The sequence below is a fragment of the Colletotrichum aenigma genome (genome assembly GCF_013390185.1).
Source record: "Colletotrichum aenigma strain Cg56 chromosome Unknown KSG_Cg56_contig03, whole genome shotgun sequence".
NCBI classification, from domain to species: domain Eukaryota; kingdom Fungi; phylum Ascomycota; class Sordariomycetes; order Glomerellales; family Glomerellaceae; genus Colletotrichum; species Colletotrichum aenigma.
In genome coordinates, this window is record NW_023500909.1 from 5,792,972 (window position 1) to 5,817,623 (window position 24,652).

A 24,652-nucleotide genomic window follows, 5' to 3' on the forward strand; every position below is an offset into this window, starting at 1 on the left:
GAACCAAGTGCGGGGTCCGATGTGACCTCGGCGGGCTGTCGGCGTGATGTCCTTGGTGGGAGTTCGATTCGTTGATCCCTGGGCGCGGCAGGGATGCATGGATCTGATAAGGGTCGAGGCCTGCAGATGCGCGTCGAACCACTCAATCTGATAAGCTACTTGGCTCTCTCATCCTACCTTCTTCCCGAGGAGGGTCGTCAAGGGTGCAATCGATCCCGCGTGTGGGGGGGAATGCGTCTTTTTTTACTGCCGACATAAGGACCACATCTCCTGCTTGTGAAAAAGTTTGTTTTGATTCATTTGAGCAGCTTGACTTCGCGGCATCCCACTGTTCATCCCACAAACTGCGCATCTAGACTCTTCAACAAGTTCTAGGTGCTCTGTGGCCTGCGAGTGCATGAGTACCCGACCTGACGGACCATCATCAAGTGGAGACCGAGTGCAGTTCACGATCCCCTCAACAGACGACGACCTTGAAATCACACCTCTGTTGAGCGCTGAGTCGTACAATCACGGCACGATGGGCAAGGCTATCCTCGAGAGGATCCGGGTGAGGGACGACGACGAGCACGGGTACGAGACGACGAAATGGATTAACCCGGACATCGCGCCTCTGCCGCCAAACCGGAGAACCTGGGGTGTTTGGGCCTTCCTCGGTTTTGGATCCATCTCCAAGTAAGTTATGAAACTCGACGTGCACCTCATGAAGCTGACTTCATCTCCGCAGCTTGTGCATTTCAGCATGGACTGGCGCGGCGTCCCTGTTGTCGCTGGGTCTCACGATCCCTCAAACGATCGGCCTGATGATTCTTGCTAGAGTTCTCATCTGCTTGCTTGTCATTGGCAACGGATGGATGGGTGGTGAATGGCACATCGGTTTCACTGTTTCTCAGAGGTAAGGCAATCTTGCAAAAGGCTCCCTGTACGCTCAGCAACTGACAACGTCTGCAGAATCATCCTCGGCATGAATGGTGCCTACATCGGACAGCTTATCCGAATTATGCTTTCCATCGTGTGGTACGGCTCTCAAGCATGGCTGGGAGGACTTTGTGTTTCCGCCATGTTGAGCAGCTGGAGCTACAAGTTCCTCACCCTGGAGAACACGCTCCCCGAGAGCGCTCACATGGTCACCCGTGACCTCATCGGCTTCGTCATCTTCCACATTATCTCCGTCCCGTTCCTGGTGAGTGCTCGCTCGACAATCTGCTTTCGAATCGCATGAGTACTAACTTTCTCAGCTTATCCGCGTGGAGCGAGCCAAGGTCCCGGTCATCATCGCCAACATCATCGTCTTGATCACCATGATGGGAATCACTATCTGGGCCTGCACCACCGGAGGAACCGGTCCCTTGTTTGAGTCGGGCGCAAAGCAAATCTCCACTCTCACCAAGGGATGGGCCTGGGTCTACGGCATCATCGCCTCCGTCGGAAACATCTCCGCCGGTGTTCTCAACCAGAGCGACTTCACCCGTTTCGCCCGCCGCCAGGGCAACCAAGTGCCCGGAATCGTCTTCTCCCTCTTCATCCCTGGCATGATTGTCCCGATCTTCGCCATCCTGACTGCCTCGGCCTCCATGGCTATCTGGGACCTGGAGGAGCCCATGTGGAACCCTCTCACTGTCATCACTCAGTGGATGATGGACGACTACAACGCCAAGTCCCGAGCTGGAGCCTTCTTCTGCAGTCTGGGCTTTATTCTGGGCCAGATTGCCGAGAACATTCTCGGCAACGGATACGCTGCCGGTATGGACTTGGCCGGCCTTCTTCCCACCTGGATCACCATCAAGCGCGGCGCCCTCATTGCCGCCGTGCTGTCCTGGGCTGTCCAGCCCTGGGAGTTCTACAACACCGCGAGTGTCTTCGTCTCCGTTGCGGCCAGTTTCTCCGTCTTCATGGGCCCCTTGACTGGCATCATGATGACGGACTACTTCGTCATCCGGCGCCAAAAGATTGAGATCAGCCAGCTCTACACCGGATCTAAGGAGGGCGCTTACTGGTACACTGGTGGCTTCAACTGGCGTGCGTTTGTCGCCTGGGTCGTGTGTTTCGTCCCGGCAATGCCCGGCATGATCGCTGCTGTCAACCCCAACGTCAAGATCAATGATGGTCTGTACAAGTACTATCTCGGCAACTACATCTTTGGCTTCCTGGAAGCTGGCGCGCTGTATGCCATTCTGACGTTTGCGTTCAAGCCCAAGAGGCTCGGCTTCCAGGACGACTTCGACATCTACGGAACGTTCGAGGAGGATGTTGCCCTTAAGAAGGGCATGGCACCATTCGAGAAGCCCAAAACCGTTGAAGGACCCATTGAAGGAGCCCCCGTACACATCGACAGCGACGGAGGAAAGAAGCCCGCCGAGGTTTAAGCAAGCAGTGCTGCCTGTACCAACTTGCAAATAGGTCGGGCTTATGTGCCCGAATGCGTGAATTATCTTCAGATACCCTTTTCATGTCGAAGAACGAAGAATGTTAATGTTAGATGGTTTACTTGGCTAAGATGATTCCTTGTCTAAGGTATGGCTTTCCTGCCCTTAAAGCCTGATATTAGCATGCAGAAATGTTATAGACGAGCCTTTACTACCAAAGAACCTGTCGCATCCTCCCAAGCCTTGCCGATGATGGTCCAATACTTCTCCGGTGACTTTCTCATGTGCTCAACGTGTCCACTGCCCTCCCATAAGTTGCTTTCAACCTCGTAACCCAGGTGCCTCGCCTCATTGACATGCTTCTCCACGGCTTCCCACGCGGTAGTGCGATCCTCCTTGGAGTATATGTACAGCCGCCGCGCCGACATCGTCTCGAACGTCTCATCATTCGCCATCCTGAAAGCGACAACAAGTAGATTCTCGCGTGAACGAGCCAGCTCTACAGCACGCATCATGTAGAGAATCATGATGCACATGACCTTGGTGACTTGTGGCGGCCAAGGAACCTTAGACCTTACATCAACGGTCATCGCATCCGCCATTCTCCCAATCTTGCTCGGGCTGTGATCAATGGACCCAGGTGTGGAGTCCATGACGAGCAGCGAGTGTGGCATCACTTGCCCGAAGGCGTTTCGATATGCTTCGAGGGTGGCGGTGAAGTACAAGCATCCTGTGCTTGACAGCACATGGACCAGGACTGACGGATCTTTTCCAGGTTTGTGGGCGGCAGACTCTGTCCCAAATGCTTCCTGGATGAGTGGCTGAACGCAGCTCATTCGTTCGTCTTGACTCGAAAACAATCCCTTGAAGATTGGTGCGAGAACAAGTATGATTTTGGCTCTGGGAAATAGGATGCGGAAGCCATCGGCGAATTTGGCGACATGTTTGAGGCTGGCATCGCCCCAGCCGAAAAGAAGTATCAGGTCGGGCCCATTTCCATCGGCGATATCTTTATCAAGACCATGTTGTGGCACTGGGAGGAGGTGTACTTGATCAGAGAGTCTTGTGAATTTGTCGGTTGTTCTGGAATATGATAGCTGGGGGTCTTTCGATTGGATCTCTCCAATGTCTGCTTTGGAGGTAGTCATTGCTGTGATATACGTGGCAAGGTAGTCGACGCCGAACACGCAAGCGAAACGAGCGACGTTCACAAAGCATCAAAGAGGGACGAGGACTAGTAAAGTAAGGGAAACGGACACGTTGGGCCATAACGAGTTAGTTCGATACTGACTGCACTACTGGGAATGATTGGCCGGGGTCTTGGGTTATCTCCTGCAGCACCCGCGGGCCGCAGGATGTGTGACTGCCAATATTGTATGCGGGAAAGCGGCGCAGCACCCGAGTTGCTACTTTCAGAAGATTACCACACTTGATTAAAATACATGCGCTGTGAGTGGTCAAACTAGATACTATGCACCATTCACATACAGTGAACATTTATGAGACTGCCTAAATTTCCTGCGTGTGCGCGGCTATGTTTCTTATATGTATTTACGTAACTACGTGTATTGGAGATGGTGATGGCGACGAAGATGACGACGATAGAAACGTTAATAGCGATACAAGCAACAACAACAATAGAAGTAACGACAATAGAAGTAATAACGGTAAGGTAGGGTATAGAAAAGTAGTCGGTATAGTATAGAAAAAATACGCGGTCTTATACATAGGTATTAAGCGTTGGATGCCGATTCCCTCTTGTAACTGGCTTTCTAATTATGCAGGTTAACCCTCTCGACACACTTGAAATTTTCGCCAAACAAACACACGATGTTCTTCGCACTCTCTAAAGACACCAATCGTATCGTACGCTGCGGCTTGTTCCATCGAAAATTACCTATGATGTTTTTACTTGCAATATCCCTTGCAGGCAGATGATAATCCTCCTGCGATTGACATTGAGTTTCCCGTCATGTTACACCTTTATCTTGGGCAAATACATCCGCTTGAATGCACCCAATGCCATGACGGGAAAGTAGAACTTGTAGTTGGGGTATCCGATCATACTTCCAGTTTCCCCCAAAGGTCAGCTCAACTCTCACTCGGAATAGACAAGCAAACGGATATCCAGTTGTCAACTCACCAAGTCCGATTGAACACTCCTTCAACGCCCTCGTGCAACCACTCGCCATTTCCCTGCTGCCGGCTCTGGATCAACTGCAGAGAGGTCAGCTCATTATCAAATTGCATGCGCGGGCCGCTTCGCCAGACAGGCAGAAAAACAGACACATACCTCAAGTCCTCTCCGAATAGGCTTTGAATCAGGGTATCCAGCGTGCATCAGTGCCAGCACAGCCCAACAAGTGTTGACGACCTGGCTCTTCTCATGCTGGATCCACCTCCTCTCGGCGCACGATGAGTGATGCTCACCCCACCCCCCATCGTCCATCTGCTTGCTCAGCAGAAAGTCGCAAGCCCTGCGCACATGCTCGCTGTTGTGATACTGCTCGCCGACCGCCTCTAAGCTCTGCAGAGCAAAAAAGGTAGCATAAGTGAAGCAGATGGCCCATGCCCCGTACCAGCTGCCATCCTCCCGCTGACTGTTCCCAATAAAGCCGACCGCCTTTCGAATGGTCTCGTCAATGTCCCGCGCGCGATAATCAGGAAAATACCGCTTGAACAGGAAAAGACTTGTCAAAACTGCGGTGGTGCACTCCGGGTATGAGTATTCCACCATGATGCAATCGAAAACCTCAGCGGGGTTAAGCAGCTCGAGCCACTCGCTACCCCGAACCTTCTCGTAGCTCGCGAAACCCCCATCTGCGTTCTGCATGAGGAGCAAAGTGTCGACACAGTCCTTGAGTCTGTAGTCGTCAATCAATTGTGGGTAGCCATGTTCCTTTTGCAGCATGAGCACCGCCTTGAGGCTCTCCGCCGCACAGTCGGAGACGATGTATCCATTGCTTTTGGTGCTGAAAGGCCAGCCCCCCTTGCGAGGCTGACGGAAGGGGTCGTCCAGGTTGGTTCTCAGCTGGGACTTTTCCAGAAAATCATGAGCTTTGTGCAACGTATCGCTGAATGTCGGATCATCCGCGAATCCTGCTTCGACGGCAGCCTGGACGGCGAAAGCAGTATCCCAGACTTGGACCCCATTGGTGCCGTTGCATGTCATGCCGTCTGTGCCCATCCAGAGGTATACATCGATCTTTTCGCGATGAAGGCGTAGCCTTTCCGAATCGGGCCCTTCCTCGAACCATGCCTGTACCATGTGAAAGGCCTTATTCACCGGCGCCAAACACTCCCAGTTTGTATTGCGCTCCTCTCTGAGCATCAATTCAGACGCTCTGCGGCTCGCCAGATCAAGCAACCATTGCGGCAGCAGGTAGTTGTAAAAGATGGTTATGATGGAAAACAAGCACAGAAGTAGAGGCGAAACGGAGCGCGCGGCGTCTGATGGTGCAAGAGTGTTGCGATGCTTGACAAAGTCGATCTTGCTGAATCGCTCGGTGTATATTTCTTGTCGAATTTCGGTGAGAAGAGGCGTCAGTGGTATGGTACAGCGGTTAGACCAGAGGTAGGAGGTCGGGAGGTAGACAGCACGGCATTGCACCCACCAACGAGAAGGATGGAAGGGTGCCCATGTCGGGAGAAGCCAGAGGTCAACAGGAATGCAGTTGACACCCTCCCAGTCATACAGGTTTAGACAGGCGAGCCATATTTTGCCCCATTTGGGGATTCCTGCGACCCCGCCCAGCGACAATAAGCATTGTCTGGCCTTGCTTGTCAGAGGGTCATGTCGGTCCATACCGAGGAGTCGAAGCATGACATAGTACAGGCCGGTCGCAAAGACTGTCGATTTGCCCTCCAGATGCAAACCCCAGCCCCCATCCTCGTTGGCGTGGTGTCGGAGATAGCGGACCATTTCCACCTTCCATTCCTTAGGAAGCTCAGATCCAGTGATGTAGATGGCGAACAAAAGACCGGGGAGCAGGAAACTAGGACCGCCGTAGTTGCATGCCCAATGACCTTCAGGAAGCTGCAAACGCGTGAAGAAGTCGAAGCCGTCACGGGCCGTGTCGTCAAAGGAGCGAGCCTTAGAAATGGCTTGCTGTTTCTTGTCTGGATTCAGAATTCCGAGCAGATACTTTTCTGCGTCGCTCTGCACGGGCTCATTGCCTTCACTCTCCGGCAAGTATCTCCAACGATGAACTCCATGCTGACTGGAGAGGCGCCAGCGCGTCAGGTCTGTTGCTGAAGATTCGCTGTCCATTATCACGTCTCATCGATACGCCTGAGAAGGAAATAGGAAAGAAGGATCAATTGAGATTGGGGTTGGTGGGAGTTGAAAAGGAGTAAGTAATCCTCTCCTACCACCTTTCGAGCCCAGCCACATCCAATTTGTGTAGGTTCACCCTTCCCGAAGCATGATCTTTCCCCACACAAACACACGATCCCCTCAACATATCGCATTGTCTCAACCACTACCGATTAGGTTTACAAACTCTCGTTAGTAATTGGTTAGGCTCGCTGCGCACTGGGAGTGATTTCAAATTATCACTTGAAAAGACAACTTAACTAGTCATAACTAAAAGATTAGGAGCTTTGAATAGTAAAATCAGTCAATCGGCTTATAAACGACCGGTAGTCAGGTCTTGACAGGTTGTAGGGGTGATGGCTCACTTTTATTAATCGGCTCAGCTATCCACGGTCCATCATCTGTTGAACAACGGTACTCGCTTTTCAGTAAGACAATAGAACAGCAGGCATCTCAATGGAAGTCACTGCTAGAATAGTATAATTATGCAAACTCATAATCGTCACAATGAGTCAGAAAAGACTGCCCTTGATTTGCGCAGAGCAATTCTTCGCAACAGAATAAGGCGAGACGCTGGTAGCTGAAGACCTGGTCTTCTATCAAGACAAAAAGACAATTGTGATAGCAGAGTTGCCCTTCGGACGCCAAAGCACGCGCATTTGTATGACACAAATCATATTAAATGCAAGAATTCGCGCGGACTGGATTCACGGGAACGCCGCTGTATGGGTTGTGCTGGTATCGACGGGTAGAACTACTTACTGCAAGGAGCCTTTCTTCACTAAACTAAAAGGGTCACGATGGACCTTTACTAGAATCCGCAGGGCGGCTCCGTCTGTGTTGACATCAATTGAAGAACTGTCAGTCAGCGGGAATCGATCGGGGCGCATGCGTCATGTTTTTGGAAGGAAATTAATGTCCGCAGGACCCGTCGGAATCTTTATATCTTGTTCGGAGAATCCATATGATTCCTACGGGTACGGACACGGGTGCGGGAGACAATATTGATGGAACAGACGCGTTGGTGGAGATGATGGCTGAGTGGCTAAGTCGGCTGGCTGCCTCGTGGAGGAATTAGCGTGTGTTAATCCCACTGAAGCTTTTGGGCCGTGCAGTTCTGACATGAAGCCGCCGAAAAGCTATGTCTATGTCAATCCTTTCCTGATGCAGCATTATCATGTATAGGACCGTGCAGGAGCTGTGATGGCAGCAAGAAAACGGTAGCTGAGTTGCCGAGTTCCGACCTTTGACTTTGGTGGCGTCATTAAGTGGCATGCATTCCTGCCCCACCATTGGCCCGTCCGGATTCAACGCCATGGCGGATTTAACGGCTTTCCAGCTTATCTTTGAAATAAAGCCGACGGAATGGACTTGTCGGGATTGTCAAGCACCGGCGACCGACATGGAAGAATCGATGACAATCAATGACATTAGCATGTCGATGCCTAGTATAAATAACGTTGCTGCCATCCTATTCAACAAGTCTTTTTAAGAAGACACAATAATACACCGTGAGATCTACTGTTACTGACTGTCCAATATTTTAATCCACTTCATACAACTCCTTAGACCATTATGGCATCATCAACACCAACTGTTATCATCTTCGGCGCTGCCGGTGCCGTTGGAAGAGCCGCGGCCATTGAGGCCCACTCGCGCGGCGCTCGCATATTTCTTGCCATGCGCAGCACCCAAAAACCAATCCCGGGTCTCCCCAGAGAGTTGGAGGAGAAGAGCAGCTTCACACGAATTGAAGCAGATCTTCTGAACCCGGATTCTATCCGCAATGCTATCAGCAAGTCAGGGGCAACGGTTGCGTTCACCTACCTCATTCATCAGGCCAAAGATGCCATGAAGTCGGCTTTTGGGGCGATGAAAGAAGCCGGGATTAAGCGCATCGTCTTCCTCTCATCATACACCGTTTATCCCGATAGGGAGGCCGCTGCCAAAGGAAAACATGCCATTGCAGGGCTTCATGCTCGAGCCGAGGTCTCCTTGGTGGAGGCCGGTTTGCCGAGCACCATTCTTCGACCAATGTACTTCAGCAGCAACATTAGCTCGGAAGCCGAGGACGTCAAGAACGGGGAGGTCTACTTACTACGACCTGGAGCAATCAGCGACTACCTAGCCCCTGAAGATATTGGGTCTGTGGCTGGCGTGAAGCTTGCACAGCAAACCACCGAGTCCGAAATTATTCCCCTCTGTGGTCCCGAACTTCTGTCACAGCGAGAGGCATGGGAGATTGTTTCCAAGGAGCTTGGTCGGGAGATTAAGATCAAGGAGATCGGAGAAGACGAATTCCTCTCGCGCCAACAAGTCCCTCCACCATTGGCCCGCTGCCTCGCAGACTACTGGCTGGAAGGAGAGGAAGCATCGGCAAGATATCCAGCAGACCGTTACAAAGAGGCATCCGCAACCATGACGAAGTATACAGGAAGAGAGTCAACTACCTTTCCTCAGTGGATAAAGGCTCACAAGTCTGAAATATTCGACGCGTAGTAGACAAGGGATATGACAACCCGAGGCCATAGAGAAAAAGCAAATTCACATCGGGATCCTCCTGACTAAGGGAATTAGATGTTGAAGCAACATATGATGCTCTTCCTTGAAACGTACTGGTTGATTGTAGGGAAATTAGGAAACTTCATATAGTCCACAGCTTCCAAGAATTCGATCGACTTTGTTGACGAACACGCAGTCCGAAATATTCAATTAGAAACAAGTTAAATAACTAATAACAAATTCATCTCCGTTGAAAACATCCATGGTGATATTGTGTGGTATGGCTTGACCAAGGAACCTCACCAGCTCAATCATCGGCAACCAATCCCCATCACACAATCACAAACGATGTGTGCTGATGGTTTCCAACACTTTGACCTTCCATGATGCCCATGATGAAGCTCTCGCCCAAAAAGGTCCACTCCGCCACATCCTTGTGGGACCGTAGCACAAACGGCACACAGCTACCTTTACACACCACCACAGTATCCCCCACACGAGTCTTCTTCGATGCAAGGCCCATGTATCCACTGGCCGTGATTATGAAGGACCTGGCATGAGTGCGTGTGATGGCTGAGTCGGTGAAAGGTTTGACATGGATCCTTCTCCTTTCTTCCAGTTCGTCCTCGGTTTCCGGGTCTCCAGAGCCCGGCAAAAGTGGCGGTAGAGGGCTACGGCCAAGCCAGATATCGAAGTATCGCTTGTAAGAGTCTGGAACCAGATCCCATCTGAAATCTCGGTCAGCCATGAGAGTGCGCCAAAACACATCGTCTACACTCTTTGGTTGATACGGGCTTTGAGTCGACAACCGCCGCCTTGCCTCCTGTTCCCATATCAGAACATTGGTCCGCGTCTGCTCTGCTCTTTGCCTGACGTTCCGTGCCCTTTCCACCCCATTACTGCCTGAGTATGGTGGTAGATACGGGTTTTCGCTTGCGTACACCACGGTATCAATTATCCACCCAGTAAGATGGATTACCTTTTTATGTCTGTCTGATGATGTAGACTGCGGGAACAGCTTTTCCACCCCATCGGAAACTTTCATATCGGGCCCGCTGGCGAAGAATCCTCCTGGGGTAGTTGGCCCAAGCCAAAACCCTCTGTACCCTGCCTTCTCCCTGTCCGGGCGGTTGGAGTAGTCTGGGCACCACGAGGGAAGATGAAGGTCCGGGTCAACGTCATCAACATTGAATTGAAGAGGCAGAAGCAGCTGGTATTCCAAAATGAACCGCGCCGTTGCACGAGCATATACGTCTGCTACGGTTACGCTCTCGCTGTAGTCCGGCAGTATTGGCAACAGGTCTGATCTCTCCTGTTGCTTCCCAATACCAAGAAGCCCATAGATCTTGTCGCGGGGGTCCGTAGCGTAGAAGTAGTCAGTCACTTTGGTCCATGTACTCAAGTTTGATTGGCCCGCTTTGATGAGTTCCTTATCCTCTGGATAATCTGTCAAGATCACCGAAAATTTGTTTTGAGTAAGTTCAAACCGGGAAGGCTGTTCTGCATTGTCGATGTACTTGCGGGTTGGGCGATGGTATCCGCGCCTCACATCGTCAAGGTGAATGAAGGCCTCAACTGATGCTGTCTTCGAACCACAGAGAATGACTGGATTCGGTGAGAGCAAGATCTCTTGGATGACCCAGGTGCGAGACCACCACCCGCGAGCTTGCAATGCAACGATGGCAACCAGCTCCTGGTCGCTGAATGTGTCGGCAGTGATATTCCAGACGTCATCGATATGTAGTCTGTGAATGGCGTTCATTGCCAGGTCGCTGTCATCTGCTGCTCCTCCAAGCCATATGAGGGTCTCGGTGGCTTGAGAGTAGATTTTGTCCATCAGTGCAACCTGATTGTTCTTTTCTACCGCCTTGGGGGCTTGATTGATGGAGATAGCGTCTGCCCAGATGACTTTGGCCGAGTCGCAAGAGCGGATCTGGCGAAGGAAGCCATCGAGATTCTTCGGAATGCGGAAGTCGACGTCATCGTCGAATTCTATCGCGCATTTGTCGGCGGGATCTCCCCAGGTGTACGACAAGGCTATGTAAATTGGCTTATCCGAGAGCGATACGACTTTTGGAACGCAGTTTATCGGCGCATCCTGACTTGTTGCTGGATGAAGCTCGAGCAGACGTATTTGCTCCTTTCTCCCGTCAAGGGGTACATCGTACGTTCCAGGCATTATTTCTTGTCGTTCTACCGTCGCGGTGTTCGATCGCAGAAAATGATAGGTGGCGGATAAGAGGTATCATGGGACGGACACGCCAAGCTTTAAATGCCCCATGTGCTGGCAAGCAAAGACTGCCTAGAGCCAATATTTTTCATGCATAGCTGGTTTATTCTTGCCGTTCTTGGACAGAGCTGAAGGCCCAATATGGACGAGCTGAACATCAGAGCATGGGTGTATTGAGCTAGTGAATCACACGCACTGGCAGAATCCAGCCGCAGAAGCATGATCTCGTTGTCGGTCCAGAACACCGGGTAGCATCTTAAGGGTTGATATGGATTATTCTTTGGATCCGCTCGAGTTCTGTGGACTTCTATAAGATCTTTAGCCTTGTTCGCACGAAAATGAAATGATGATGTCCTTCCCCGACGGGGATTCGTACTTCTATCGTCTTGATATCCCTCATTCATTGCCGAGCAAGGCATAAACGTCGATTTTCCGCTGCCAGACTCGCTTTCGTCCTTGTATTCCACGCATCTCGGCCAGTGCACTTGATAGTTGCTACTGTCGTCGTCGAATTAGGGTTGGTTTGATGGTACAAGAGGGGGTGCGAAAGTGATGTCGTCAATGCTGGCAACAGCATAACACCATCTGTACCACGGGAGACCTCTTACGACGGCGACGTTTGGCTGAATACATGTGGGCTCGTGCCACCTGGACATGAAAAAAGGATCTTGGAAGTTGAGAAGCGTTTAAGTGGATACGATGATGCACTCAGAATACGTTTGAACGCGAGGCTATCAGGTAGAGCACACTATCTCATGCGCTGCTTTGCAGAGCCTGGTCAGGAAATCGAGAGTCAGCTGACGTATCTGAAACGAGTAAGGATTGATTGACGTGGCAAGAGGAGAGTGAAGGCAGGCTGCGGCGCTCATTCGTCATGAGAAGGGGCTCGTCTACTGCCATATACGCACATCATCTGTTGTGATTGGTAATATTGCATAAGATGAGCATTGAGGACTCTGCAAACCCCAAGATCAAAGACACCGATGTCGAATTTGCTGGGCAACATTTCAAATTAACCTTACGCAACAACACATAAGTTGCACGGCCTTGTGCGAATGAACTTTTACACCGCAATGGCCTCATTTAGTCCGGAAGAGCATATCCTTCAGTGCCTTCGTTGGCCCACTTGATGTCCAGCCCCTCCCAATCAACTTCGTTCAGCACCCTGACGTTCAACGGTTGAATCTCAAGTTGTTTCCTCACAAACTCCTTCTTGGCTTCTGGCAGCCTATCGACGATTGACTGCGGAGGACCATAGAGGTTTCCGAAGCAATGAACCCCGCAAGTCTTGCAGAAAGGGGCGCCGTTGAACTTGCGGCCATATTGGTATTCTTGGGTTCTGTCCTTGCCAACGATCGTCACCTGAGATTGATGGGGGTAAACGCCGATGGCACCGTTCTGTTGAAACAACATGTCAGCCCCTCCGAATGAATCAAATTGGCCTGCGGAAGGCCACGAACTCTGATGCAGATGCTGCAATTGTCCTCCTTGATCTCGACTTCCGCTAGAGGCTTGCTTCTCAGTGCGAGTTGCACAGCGCCGCACTCGCAGGATCCAGTGTAGAGCTTGGGATGTTCTTCTGTGGCCTCTGGTGGTGTTGCGTTGATTCTAGGTGGCGACAATGCCGACTCAGAAAGAGTCTCGACGATGCTGAGACAGTGTGAGCGTGACGGTGAGCATGTTCTGGGTCAAGGCTTCAGCGACAAACCTGAGACTCCCGGGATAATCAGCAGGTTCACCAGAAGGATCTAGAGTCACAACTTGTTTGCCCTTGAGAAATATTCCTGGGATGCCAGAAATAAGGGGACGCAAGTTGATTCCTCTCTTGCCGGCTTGGACACCGGACGTGTGCGTTCCAAACAGGCCTGTACCGCAGTTTGCGCAGAACTATCGTGCGCTGTGATTAGCGTCGCACAGTGATGGTCTCCATGACTAGCCGGCCTCACCTCGTGCTGAAGTGCCTCTCCACTGTTCGAAGTATACGAAGTCAGTAACTCTGAGTTGCAACCCCTCGTAATCCTCAGCTTGTCCTCTGTGTCGTAGATCCAGACATAGCCTTTCTTTGCGCAAAGCGAGCAGTCGCAGATCACTAGCTGGGGCAATGCAGGGAGTTGCACTTCGAAGCGGTTCGCCCCGCAGTGACAGTTGCCCTGAAAAGTTGCCAATGACTCAGCCATTGCAGCCCGCGCGGTAACCGTGATCCAAGTTATCAACAGGCAGTATGCGTATCGCAACAAAGCCAAGAGATGCGCGAAACAAACACCAAGACAAACCGTCGATTTATGACTTGGCGCGAAAGAACTTTGGTGGCGCTGCGATACGGCAGGCTGCGCCGCTAAACTGCCAGCATGACCAGCGACTGTCACCGAGCTTCCCAATTCATCGACATCTCCGCACGGGAACATGTGCGACAGCGGCGCAGAATCGCTGACCAATGATGTTGTGAAAGATGATCTGCGCACCACAAAGGAGGGCTTCTCTCGATCATGATTTGATATTCAGTGATACGGATCTAATGACTTCTCATTGAGCCTTAAGGGTCTCATAGTCCGCGCTTCATTTTGACATTCACCTCGTCTTCAGATAGTATTGCTGTCGCGATGAATCTGAAGCTTATCTTGCTCCCAGCCCCCGCAGTGAGCTAATGTCATCCGATCATGTCCGGTAGGCAGCTGACTCAGGCGGCTTCGGCCATCCGATCAGTGGATTGCGTGGTGAAACTAGCTGGGGCCCGGGTAACACGGCATCCCCGACGCCATAAGAACACCTCTACGATTTCTCCCGGGACTCACCGCACTTCGCTCTTTCACAGTTGAAACAACAAGCAAACTTCGGGAGGGATATCATCATGAACCGCCCATCGCGAACCGATGAGCCCTACGAAGGGGAGGGCTACAACCAGAGCCCGAACCCGCTGTCCAATGATTTGACCACGAACGAGGACCTCAACGGCACAGTGAATGCCAGGCAGTTGAACGCGGGCAGTAGCCAGGATAAATCCGCTGCCGATGACGCCGACATAGCCCGAGCTGATCCGAGCCGGGACAAAGACGGGGGCCCGGCGCCGGGAGGCCCTTCGGCCAAGACAATCATTCTTGGTCGACCCTCGGGAGATGGGGCCGACGCGGCCCCTCTCCCTCACGCTCACTCACAGATCCCCCCGTCCCCTAGCAGCACTGTGCACGATGACAAGGAGCATTCGGATTTGGTGGCTCGGGCGAAGAAGGCGCTCATGAAGTTCGGCTCCTTCGTGGGGCCGGGCTTCATGATTGCCGTCGCGTACAGTAAGACTCCGACGTTGCACCCTGATGTCTTGCATTGCAGTAGTGTTGAGATTGCGAACTGACTCATCGGATGTGAACAGTTGATCCTGGAAACTATGCCACGGACGTCGCCGCCGGCGCGACTTATCGCTTCCGGCTTCTTTTCATCGTCCTTTTGGCCAACTTATTCGCCATCTTCCTTCAAAGTCTTTGCATCAAGCTTGGTACCGTCACTGGACTCAACCTGGCTGAAGCCTGTCGGGCTTTCTTGCCCCGCTGGTTGAACTATGCCCTGTACATCTTTGCAGAGGTTGCCATCATCGCAACCGACATTGCCGAGGTTCGTGAACCTGTTATCTCTAAAAGAACAACCATGGACTGACATTTGCATCAGGTGATTGGCTTTGCAGTAGGATTGAACCTTCTGATTCCTGCCATCCCGCTGGTAGCTGGCTGTGCCATCTCGATCTTGGATGTAATGGTTATTTTGTTCTTCTACCGCCCGCATGGATCCATGAAAGGCCTGCGAACGTTCGAGTACTTCATCGTAGGCCTGGTCATGGCAGTAGTCGTTTGCTTCTGCATCCAGCTGTCTCTCATTCAAGAGACGCCTGTTGGAGATGTCTTCGAAGGATACCTGCCCTCCCATGCCATCGTCGAAGCTAAGGGGTATGATGCTACTCTTGCAAGTCCACAGCAGCGTCGCTAACCTAAATCCAGTCTCTACCAAGCTTGCGGCATTCTGGGCGCGACAGTCATGCCGCACAGCCTTTACCTTGGCTCAGGTATCGTTCAACCCCGTCTTCGAGAGTACGACACGAAGCACAACCTTCTGCCGCCTGGAGTAGACGAGACAGACTTTGCAGACGGAAACACCGACAAGGGTTACTACGTGCCCTCCGCGAGAGCCATCAAGCATTCTCTCAAAGTCTCTATCGCCGAGTTGAGCATTTCGTTGTTCACCTTTGCGCTGTTCGTCAACTCGGCTATCCTGATCGTTGCCGGAGTTTCTCTGTATAATAACCCGGACGCGCCCGACGCCGATATCTTCAGCATCCACAAGCTCCTCAAGGACTCCATCTCTCCTGCGGCAGCGACCGTCTTCGCCCTCGCCTTGCTTCTCTCTGGTATCTCTGCCGGAGTCGTCTGCACAATCGCGGGCCAGATGGTCAGTGAGGGATCCCTCAACTGGAAGATGCGGCCCTGGCTGCGCCGGCTCGTGACCCGCAGCATCAGTATTATTCCCAGTGTCATCATCGCGGGAGCTGTCGGTCGGAAGGGAATCAGCCAGGCTCTGGATGCTTCGCAAGTCGTTCTCAGTGTTGTGCTCCCGTTTGTTACGGCACCGTTGATCTACTTCACCTGCTGCAACAAGTACATGACGATCCGCGCCGGCGGTGCTCGATTCCGAACTAGCTCCGACGAGGAAGACTCCAACACCAGAGACGGGGGCTATGTGGTCAAGATGGCGAACTCGTGGTACACTGCGGCCTTTGCGATCTTGACCTGGCTTGTCATGGCGGTCATGAACGTGGCCAACTTGGTTTTGCTTGGAAAGGGTGTGTGAGTGAGAAAGAAAAGCGGGCGAGCTCGGTGAGGAGTTCGCCTGCGATGAAGTTGCTGGCGCTGAGAGATATTTGAATCTCTCGATTTATTTCTTGCTGAGTTGCTCTTTGGTACTCCTCTTTTGTGTCTTTATTTGGCTGGGTCAAGCTCACTGCTGACCCGGCCGGCCGCTCGTTTGCTGTTATCATCGCTTCTATTCTGCCGGAGGTACAGCATTCAACATGTGCCGTCCCATCTTAGGTTCAACCCTCAGAATTCAGTAGAAAAGTTTGAACTAAAATCAACTCGCGTCATCCAAGTCAGCATCTGACATCTAGGAACTGCACTCGTGCGATGCCAAGACGACTCCGGCGACGCTCAGGGTACTCCGGCGGACTGGACCCACATGTTTCGGCGATGTCGGAGCCGACCTCTAGTTTCTCGATGCTTGCCCGATCAACGTTCGAATCTGGTTCTAGACCTCGACGACAACGAATGGAAGTCGTCATACGTCGATATTAATTGGCTCTGATAGATATGTGCACCTTTATGAGGGGCGTGAGAACCCTGACGGGACTTGAACGATGACTGGGTCTGCTCGATCGATGACGTATCCATCCCGTAGAGCATCACCACACCATGATGTAGTTTGACCAGGGTATTTAAAAACGACGACATATCATTCGGACGGTAAGTATTGTTACACGTCGGTATACTATCTGAATTCGCACTCATGTTTTCGTTCAGAGCTGTCCGTTCCGTCCGAAAGGTTTCCCTAGCTCCTCTGAGAAAATTCATTTCAGTTACGCCCGTCCACCAGAAGTGTCTCTTCCACGTCAGCAACATGGCCCGATTTCCTACCCCTTCAAGCGATCCGCCGAAGAAGGAGATGCAATACTTCCCTGACATTACCACGGCCCTGCCGTCGGAGTCGGGCGAATTTCGGCGCGTGCTTTGGACTGGTCTCTACTCGCAGTTGGTACTCATGACCATCCCGGTAGACGGAGACATTGGTGAAGAAGTGAGATCAGCCACGAGAAAACACATATTTTGTAGATCCTCCTAACATTATTATCAGGTACACACCGTCGACCAGATTCTCACCTTCACATCTGGCGAGGGTCTCGCTCAAGTCGGTGGTAAAGAGCAGGAGGTCAAGGCTGGCGACATGGTCATTGTCCCGGCCGGAACGAAGCACCAGTTTTTGAACAAGGGACCCACACCACTGATCCTGTACACCGTCTACTCGCCGGCTGAACATAAGCCGACGACGGTCCACGAGACCAAGGAGCAGGGCGATAGAGAAGAAGAGGACGGTATTGACGTTGCTCCGGCTTGGAGCCAACGCAGCAAGGAACAAAATGAAAAGGAAGGTTGGGTAAAGGGGGAGTAAAAATATCTTTATCGTACATGAAATCAAGACCGTTGTTTACCAATCGTTAATTACCTTGCGTATCAATGTTGGCTGGCATGCGGCGTCCGTCACTGGTGCTAGCGAAATGCGATGGTCGTTCGAGGAGATAATGTGGCATGTCGTTCCTGGTGAGGAATCTCATAGCGTGACGCTGACTTCAAAGTATTTCGGCACAACATTCCCCGTTGAAGATGGCGAACGGAAATGCAATGCGGCCCACAGTCCGGATATCGGCAGCGTCGCGGATGAGGCGGAGTCATGGGAGATTAATGCGGCAACGTCGGTGTTGAAACCGAAGGCAGAGTCATGTCAAGGTTCAGTCTAGATGAAACATCCATATTGCCATACGGCCATTGCCATCTGAGTGCGAGCAATCTTCTTCGTTTTGACGAGATCGTGCATCCATGTTGAAAGGAGGTGAGACAAGCTTTTTAGATTGCCTGCTTGGATCTTGACACTTTCTTGGCTCCCGTCGGTCGCGGGGATCGCATTTCTCCGGCGAGTGTTCCCCCAAACTGGATCGCTTACAGCAGGCACAAATCCCCCTCAGCGCAACAGTCCAGGCGTTCGAGCCTGGAAACTCTGCTGTCATCCTTGCATTTTGATCTTATTTGGCACATGGACTACTCATGGCGCGGGCAGATGGGGGCGAGAGTTCGTCCCATGGACTTCAGATACAGGAGGACTAATTTAACCTATTGGGACAAGATTTGCGACGTCCTTGCTTTCCCCTAACGGTCGGAACATAAAAGCTTGGAGAAGAACGCCAAGAAAGCTCGTTCGTCTTAACAGCCAAGATTATTGGGTTTCCCGTTTCTTACAGTCACTACCGCCATGCAAAATACCTTGTTGCAACTCTCGTTCCTCGCCTCCGTGGCCTCTGGGTACTGGCTGCCGGAAACCTTGGGCAAGGACCAGTTCAAGACCTGTGTCGTGCCCAAGACCACAGGCGACGCCTCTCCCACCATCACCTCCACCGTCAAGTCCTGCGGCAGCAACTCGCGCGTGGTCTTCAGCGCCGGCACCGAATATACTCTGCTTACTCCTTTGAAGTTCTCCGGTCTGACGAACGTTGAGTTCTCGGTCGAGGGCAACCTCACTCTTTCAGACGACCGCGCTGTGGTTTCAGCGGTCGTTGGCAACAGAACAGCGTACCCCGGTCACTGGATCACCATTGCCAACAGCAAGGGTGTCACCATCAGTGGCGCCCCTGGCGGCGGCTACTTCAACGGCCAAGGTGACAAGTGGTGGTCCAACAAGAATGACAGCAGCGACAATGGCCGCCCTCACTTCTTCTCATTTGGTGTCACTGGACTTCGTCTGCGCGGCATCAAGGTCATCAACCCCGTCGCCTGGGTTTTCTCCATGGGCGGACAGGATGTTTACATGACGGACACCTTGCTCGACGCCCGATCCACCAACGGTTTCCCCTTCAACACCGACGGTATGGATGTCAGCGCTTCTGACGTTGTAATCGATGGATGGACAAGCTGGAACGGCGACGACATCATCAACGTCTCCCCGCCGGCTGTTAACGTCACCATGCGCAACATCAAGGCCTACGGAACCCATGGCATTTCTGTTTCTTGTGCTTCGGGAAGCGGGAGCCAGTATCTCTTCGAGAACGCTGAAATCCACGATTCGCTTCTAGGAGCCCGCTTCAAGGGCTCAGTCGGCACTACCTGCAACATCTCCGATGTCACCTGGCGCAACATGACCATCATCAACACCAGCTACCCCATCCACTTCATTGAGGACTATGTCGACCAGGAGAAGGGCGCTGCTGGAAAGGATGCCTCTCTCGCTGCGTACGCTAAGAACTTCCGCTGGGAGAGCATCACTGCCCACACCAGCAGCAGCCTGAAGGACGGCAGCTGCGTAGGTAGCCCGTGCTGGAGCTCGACTCTTGGTAAGTTGCCATCGGCGTCCCTCGGCCTGCCCCAAGTTTAAGCACTGACTCGTCTACAGAGGAAACCACCAAGAAGTCAATGTACATCATATGCAAGGATGCGGCCCATTGCCAGGACTTCCACTTCTCAGACATTACCCTCGTCGCTGCTGTAAGTAACTGGAGCCCACAGCATTCATCATAAACTAACAACCCTGCAGGATGGCAGCGCAGGCGAAATGGAGTGTGTTGGGCTGGAGAACGACAAGACCCTTGGCATTCCTTGCACTAACGGCACTCTCACCGCATCGAAATAGAGTCACTACACGTAGATAGTCGCGGGGCGGGGCCCTAGGGAGAGCAAGCAGAAGATTGATATCATGCAAACAGCTCCGGTGATCAATTTGTGCATCGAAGAAGACTAAACCTATGTGCGACGAAGTATGTACATGTGAATGCGAGCTTTCCAACATCAAAGACCATTCACTGTTGAAAGGTACCTAGTTGTGTCGTTTCTGGATATTGTCATATGGCGTAGTTGATGATGTGCAATGCTTCAATGCATTTTAGCAGGCGCCGTCCTTGACACCGGGACCGCTGTAGTTCTGGCAGGGCGTCTTCGCGTCAGTGCAGACGTTCTTGAGAGTTGCCTTGTCGCCGTTGGCTTTGGTGATTCCAACAACTTCACCTCCCTTACGGGCAGTGACTCCCTCGACGTAGACTTCGCGCGCACACTTCTGGCACTAAAGACTGTTAGCAAAGCTCTCACACCAGCAAAGTACCAGAAGATGGTTATGCAAGATGATTCAGACGGCATAGATACTCACAGTTCCGCAAGACCGGTAGACTTTTCCATAGTCTTCAGCATAGAAGTTGATGATCTAGTCCAAGTGTCAATAATGACGATATACATTGCGAGAGAATATACTCACATTGACCTTTCCGCAGCCGTTGTGCTGGATGATCTTGTCGGAAGCGTGGTAAGCACCTCCACCGACGATCCATGTCACGTCGCCGGCCTTGTCTTCTTTCTAATATTCAGTCAGACCGTGCCCATGGTTGATTCATCATGAGTCGCTTACGATCGAGATAGCATCCTCACAAACATCCTCGAACCACACGAACTCGATGTTGCAACCACCTCCGAGGCAGTATACGCCTTCGCCGGCAGTCTTGCCGATGATTACGTTTCGGAGTGTGGCGCCCTTCTCGAGAACGAATGCAGTGTCCTTCTCGCCTGTGCGGTGGTCCGCCAGTTAGTTTAGGAGGTAACCTGAGTGAGTACATAGGTAGGTGCCCACAAACCTCCCTCTTGCTGCCCAGTACAAGACGTGGGGCTCCTGTCGTACTTGGCCCAGCCTCCATCAAAGACTTGACCGGCCCGAACGTAGATCGGAGCAGAAATCTTCTTCGTTGAGGTAGGAGTTGGCAGGCCTGCTTCGTAGCCCAAGCAACCAAGGGCCGTCGGCAGGGCTGCAAGAACAGCTACGGCTGCGAAGATGGGCTTGCTGAACATTGCTGCTGAAATGACGAGACTTGATGAATTGCGAGTTAATCTAGCTGGTAAACTGGTTGGGTTTCATCTCGCTTCTCGTGAGCTCAGATTATATAGTGGGACGGTGAGCCATTACAGTAAGTATCTATCTTTTCAAACGACTTATCCGAGTCGAATACGAGACGGTTCTTGACAACTCTCATTGGTACGCATGATACCCCAGAAGCCAAGGCTTGGCTCCAAGCTAATGTTACGATGTCAATTGGTGCAACCCAATCCCTAATGCCTCTTCTCGTCTTAGTCGTGGAATTCTCCGAACAAGGTCTTGGCAAATTCCGAAAAGCTTTCTGCATTTGGCTACGGAAGGATATTATTCCCAATCGCCCAGCCGCTTTAAATATCCCGTCCATCAAGTATCATGAATTCCTATATTTTCTTCTTTATGAACAAGTCCCACCAATGAAGTAGCCATGCCACCCAGGATCACGAGTCACTACAACTCAGCTAGTTCATTATATCGACTATCGTTCCGCGAATGAACTGTCAACTTGAGCCGATACGAGATAACATAACAGGCAGCCGGGATGATTGCGGAGACTATTGACATCGTATTCGTGACTGTAAGAAGGCAGGTGCTTCTCTGGATTGCGATGTGCATGATGTTGATAGAAGGCAGGGTAGCAGATCGTCACGGCAGGCCCAGGGCAAGCCCCAATGTCTTGTATCGTCAACTCCAAGAACATTCATTAAGTGAATATAGACGGGATGGTGCGTTCAAGTTCAAGGACACAAGAGAATTTGGAACGAAGACAAGACCTTTAGCGGAATGGACTGAACCACTGATTGGACGCTCGCATGAACATCACTGCCTTGGTGCCAGTATCAAGGTCACGCAGACTCAAGTAGACTAGGTGAAAAACGGAAATAAGATGAACTCTAATGCAAGGCCTCACACACACACACATGGTATCTCGTTACTCCATTCTAATTCAACCAGACTGCATTTCCGCAGCACCCCCCATCGTTTAAGTCAAGGTGAGCAACCGCACTTGCAGATGCGCCGCCGTCGCCCATCTCCCAAATTTCAACGAATCCCGTAGAGCTATCAGTTAGCGCAACATACATGTCGCTGAAGCTGTTCGCGGTGATAGCGTTCGCTGACCCTCCACTGGTGGTTGTGGGAGACAGGAAGTTCTGTTTCTCCACAGAGCCGTCGTCGTTCAAAGACATGATTGAGATGTAGCCAGTGTTGTTGGCGTCGCGGGCTCGCGATGTCGCCCAGAGGAACTTGGATCCGTAGGCAATCGCGACCTCGTCTGACCAGTAGTCAGAGCTGTTGGCACCTACACGTTGTCAGTGATTTGAGATCTGGTGATGTGAGCATGAAAGTCTTACCTTCTGGGATGAGAGAAAATGAAGGATTGGCATAGCTGGGAATGCCAGTCGTCTGGTCGATGGAGTAAACGCCGACTTCATTGGTTCCTTCATGCACAGCATAAAGGTAGCCGCCCGCCGGATGCACGGCGCCATGCCTCGGATCGGCTCCTTCAACAGGAGCAGCAACATCCGCAACGTAGGTAAGCTCCCCGGTAGAGTTGTCAATTGAGTGAACCCAGATGGCGTTGCCGGTGTCGTCGAAAGAGTACATCATAGTTCCAGCAGGGTTGAAGGCGAGGCCGTGGACTCCGGAAGACGTCGAGTAGTTGTATTCTTGGATTGACTCCGTGAGAACTCCATCTGTCACTGACATGACCGTCCCACACGCGCCAAATGGCGTTCCGTAGACTGTATACGGAGAGACGGTTGAAGGGGTCACGAAGATGGAGCGCTCGGTGCAGTCTCCTCCGGCCGTGATGATCGTTCCAGCGCCAATGGAGAGGTCGTCTTCAAAAGCATAACTGACGTATTGGCTGTTGCCGCTGTCTTCGAAAGAGTTGCCATACAGGTTTTGCTTGTCGTACTGCATGGTGTTAGTGAGTCTCTTTGGGGAAGTGACGCTGGGTCCAAGGGATGGTCACTTACGCTCAAGGCAATCCATGAGCTGCTGGTGTTCACTGAGGTGTTCGCACTCAGAACCAGTGTCTTGGCCGCATCTTCGAAGGTAAGAGTGTAGATGTATGGTGTTCCGAATGTTCCAACTAGAAGCTGATGGCTAAGTGCCGAGATGCATGGCGCGAAGCCGGACAACAGCAGCGCAAGAGATTGAGAAACCATGATTGCTGGAGAGGAGATTTGAGAATGTCAAAAGTGGTAGTGAAAAGACCAAGGTGGACCGCTGGCGGCTGAGATTACGGAAGCTAAATCGATAGTTTGAGCTTGACGTCTACCTTATTTATTCTTCTCGAAGCCTGCGTAGAACACTGTTGATGCAATTTTTGGATTGCGAAGACTCCCAAAATTTCATCTCGCCTAGACTTGTTTCTTGGCGTACGCGTTGCTGTCGTTGACAGTGGGGGAGTTTCTGACGATCGTCAGGGTTCTAGGGGTAAATTTTCCGCCGTGAAGCATTGTTTCATCTCGATTTGATGGGGGTTTACCCCGGGAAGGGAGCGTCGAAACATCGCGGAAGAGTGGTGCTGGGCTGCCGGCATGTGGGGGTCGCCAGGGGCAGACGCAATCGCTTCTCCGCCATGGGATGACCGGCGTGCTTGTCTTTGGATGGCATCTGGTGCCGAGACGCCGTGGATGCAATTAGAATTAAACACTTTGACGGTCACGATGTAACCCCAGTGGACTTTATATATCCCCCGAGCCCATAATAGTTGAGACTGGAGCGATGGATCGACGGTTATTTTGGAACGGCCCTTTGCGAAGGGGGAAACATACGATGAACACCTGGCGTGTCCGAGCTCGCGTGGGTGTCACGTTGAGTACGACGCCTTTGGCGTGAATCGCCATTGTTGAAAAGGTAATGGGGTTTAGTTGGAGGCTGGATGCTGACGACGTCTCTATTCACTGAGGTAAACTCCAGACGAAGTTCAGTCACGATGGCTCTTGGCTCAGTCCCTTGTTTCAGGCGAGCGTTGTCTCATTGCTTTTGGTAGAGCTGGATGCCTCGTGCTGATCACTTCCATATCAAGCGATGCGTATCGACTTGCATTCAATGTCATGTTTTCCTCTCATTGTTCCAACGATGTTGGGTTGGCGCGACGAGACACGGTTACACGGCACCGCGAGAGGTTTTGCGCTCATTTCACACATGACGTACTCACCTCACCCTCTGTCATTGGGCATCTTTCAAGTCATCATTTGCTGCCGAGCGATGATGCCTAGAACAGCGCGCCCGTCCCAGTCGCTCTTGGCGCTACCTATGACAGCCAGGGTCGCGAAAATACAGGGAGTTTTAGGGAGCTAGCAAATGCAGGCATCTTCGCTTATTGTTATGCTGCATCACTAGGTCTGACAATTTCCTCTCCCCAATGAAGACGTTTACTATTGCTGTATCGTGACGTCAACTTAGCTGCTTGCTGCCAAGAAAGAATGGAGCGAAAGAATTGTCACTGAACTGCGAGGAACATACCTAAAAGCGCATCTCTCTTCTTTTTGAATGCATTCATTCTTTCGTCTCCATATCCTTACTATGGAAATTGGCATTCTTCATTGAGATGGAGAAGATTCTGTCGCCTCTGGGGAT

At 51.8% G+C, this 24,652-nt stretch overlaps 9 protein-coding genes across 9 annotated transcripts; 5 read left to right on the top strand and 4 right to left on the bottom strand.

Annotated features, from left to right (window-relative positions):
• Positions 1-397: 397 nt before the first annotated feature.
• THI7 (Thiamine transporter) lies at positions 398-2,366 on the top strand (the record flags this gene model as incomplete). Its single annotated transcript, XM_037320785.1, has 4 exons — positions 398-675; positions 728-895; positions 952-1,183; positions 1,239-2,366. The coding sequence occupies 4 exons, from the start codon at positions 398-400 to the stop codon at positions 2,364-2,366; spliced, it is 1,806 nt and encodes a 601-aa protein (XP_037180897.1).
• Positions 2,367-4,341: 1,975 nt separating this feature from the next.
• Positions 4,342-6,636, bottom strand: ERG7-0 (Lanosterol synthase; the record flags this gene model as incomplete). The annotated part of the gene is made up of 3 exons (XM_037320786.1): positions 4,342-4,432; positions 4,510-4,583; positions 4,660-6,636. The coding sequence occupies 3 exons, from the start codon at positions 6,634-6,636 to the stop codon at positions 4,342-4,344; spliced, it is 2,142 nt and encodes a 713-aa protein (XP_037180891.1).
• Positions 6,637-8,256: 1,620 nt separating this feature from the next.
• Positions 8,257-9,180, top strand: bik4 (Nitrogen metabolite regulation-like protein bik4; the record flags this gene model as incomplete). Its single annotated transcript, XM_037320787.1, has 1 exon — positions 8,257-9,180. The coding sequence occupies one exon, from the start codon at positions 8,257-8,259 to the stop codon at positions 9,178-9,180; it is 924 nt and encodes a 307-aa protein (XP_037180596.1).
• Positions 9,181-9,514: 334 nt separating this feature from the next.
• On the bottom strand, positions 9,515-11,362 carry CGCA056_v005536 (Heterokaryon incompatibility protein 6, OR allele; the record flags this gene model as incomplete). Its single annotated transcript, XM_037320788.1, has 1 exon — positions 9,515-11,362. The coding sequence occupies one exon, from the start codon at positions 11,360-11,362 to the stop codon at positions 9,515-9,517; it is 1,848 nt and encodes a 615-aa protein (XP_037180809.1).
• A 1,134-nt stretch (positions 11,363-12,496) lies between these two features.
• Positions 12,497-13,590, bottom strand: CENPV-2 (Centromere protein V; the record flags this gene model as incomplete). The annotated part of the gene is made up of 4 exons (XM_037320789.1): positions 12,497-12,811; positions 12,874-13,063; positions 13,122-13,300; positions 13,360-13,590. 4 exons carry the CDS (start codon positions 13,588-13,590, stop codon positions 12,497-12,499), a joined length of 915 nt encoding a protein of 304 aa, XP_037180810.1.
• Positions 13,591-14,261: 671 nt separating this feature from the next.
• On the top strand, positions 14,262-16,243 carry SMF1-1 (Manganese transporter SMF1; the record flags this gene model as incomplete). Its single annotated transcript, XM_037320790.1, has 4 exons — positions 14,262-14,697; positions 14,778-15,016; positions 15,071-15,345; positions 15,397-16,243. 4 exons carry the CDS (start codon positions 14,262-14,264, stop codon positions 16,241-16,243), a joined length of 1,797 nt encoding a protein of 598 aa, XP_037180889.1.
• Positions 16,244-17,065: 822 nt separating this feature from the next.
• yrkC (Uncharacterized protein) lies at positions 17,066-17,614 on the top strand (the record flags this gene model as incomplete). Its single annotated transcript, XM_037320791.1, has 2 exons — positions 17,066-17,242; positions 17,300-17,614. 2 exons carry the CDS (start codon positions 17,066-17,068, stop codon positions 17,612-17,614), a joined length of 492 nt encoding a protein of 163 aa, XP_037180890.1.
• An 855-nt stretch (positions 17,615-18,469) lies between these two features.
• Positions 18,470-19,840, top strand: pgxC-0 (putative exopolygalacturonase C; the record flags this gene model as incomplete). The annotated part of the gene is made up of 3 exons (XM_037320792.1): positions 18,470-19,544; positions 19,604-19,695; positions 19,745-19,840. The coding sequence occupies 3 exons, from the start codon at positions 18,470-18,472 to the stop codon at positions 19,838-19,840; spliced, it is 1,263 nt and encodes a 420-aa protein (XP_037181572.1).
• A 249-nt stretch (positions 19,841-20,089) lies between these two features.
• Positions 20,090-23,232, bottom strand: plyF-3 (putative pectate lyase F; the record flags this gene model as incomplete). Its single annotated transcript, XM_037320793.1, has 8 exons — positions 20,090-20,266; positions 20,351-20,404; positions 20,456-20,554; positions 20,606-20,760; positions 20,829-21,058; positions 22,142-22,361; positions 22,414-22,978; positions 23,041-23,232. The coding sequence occupies 8 exons, from the start codon at positions 23,230-23,232 to the stop codon at positions 20,090-20,092; spliced, it is 1,692 nt and encodes a 563-aa protein (XP_037181867.1).
• Positions 23,233-24,652: the final 1,420 nt, after the last annotated feature.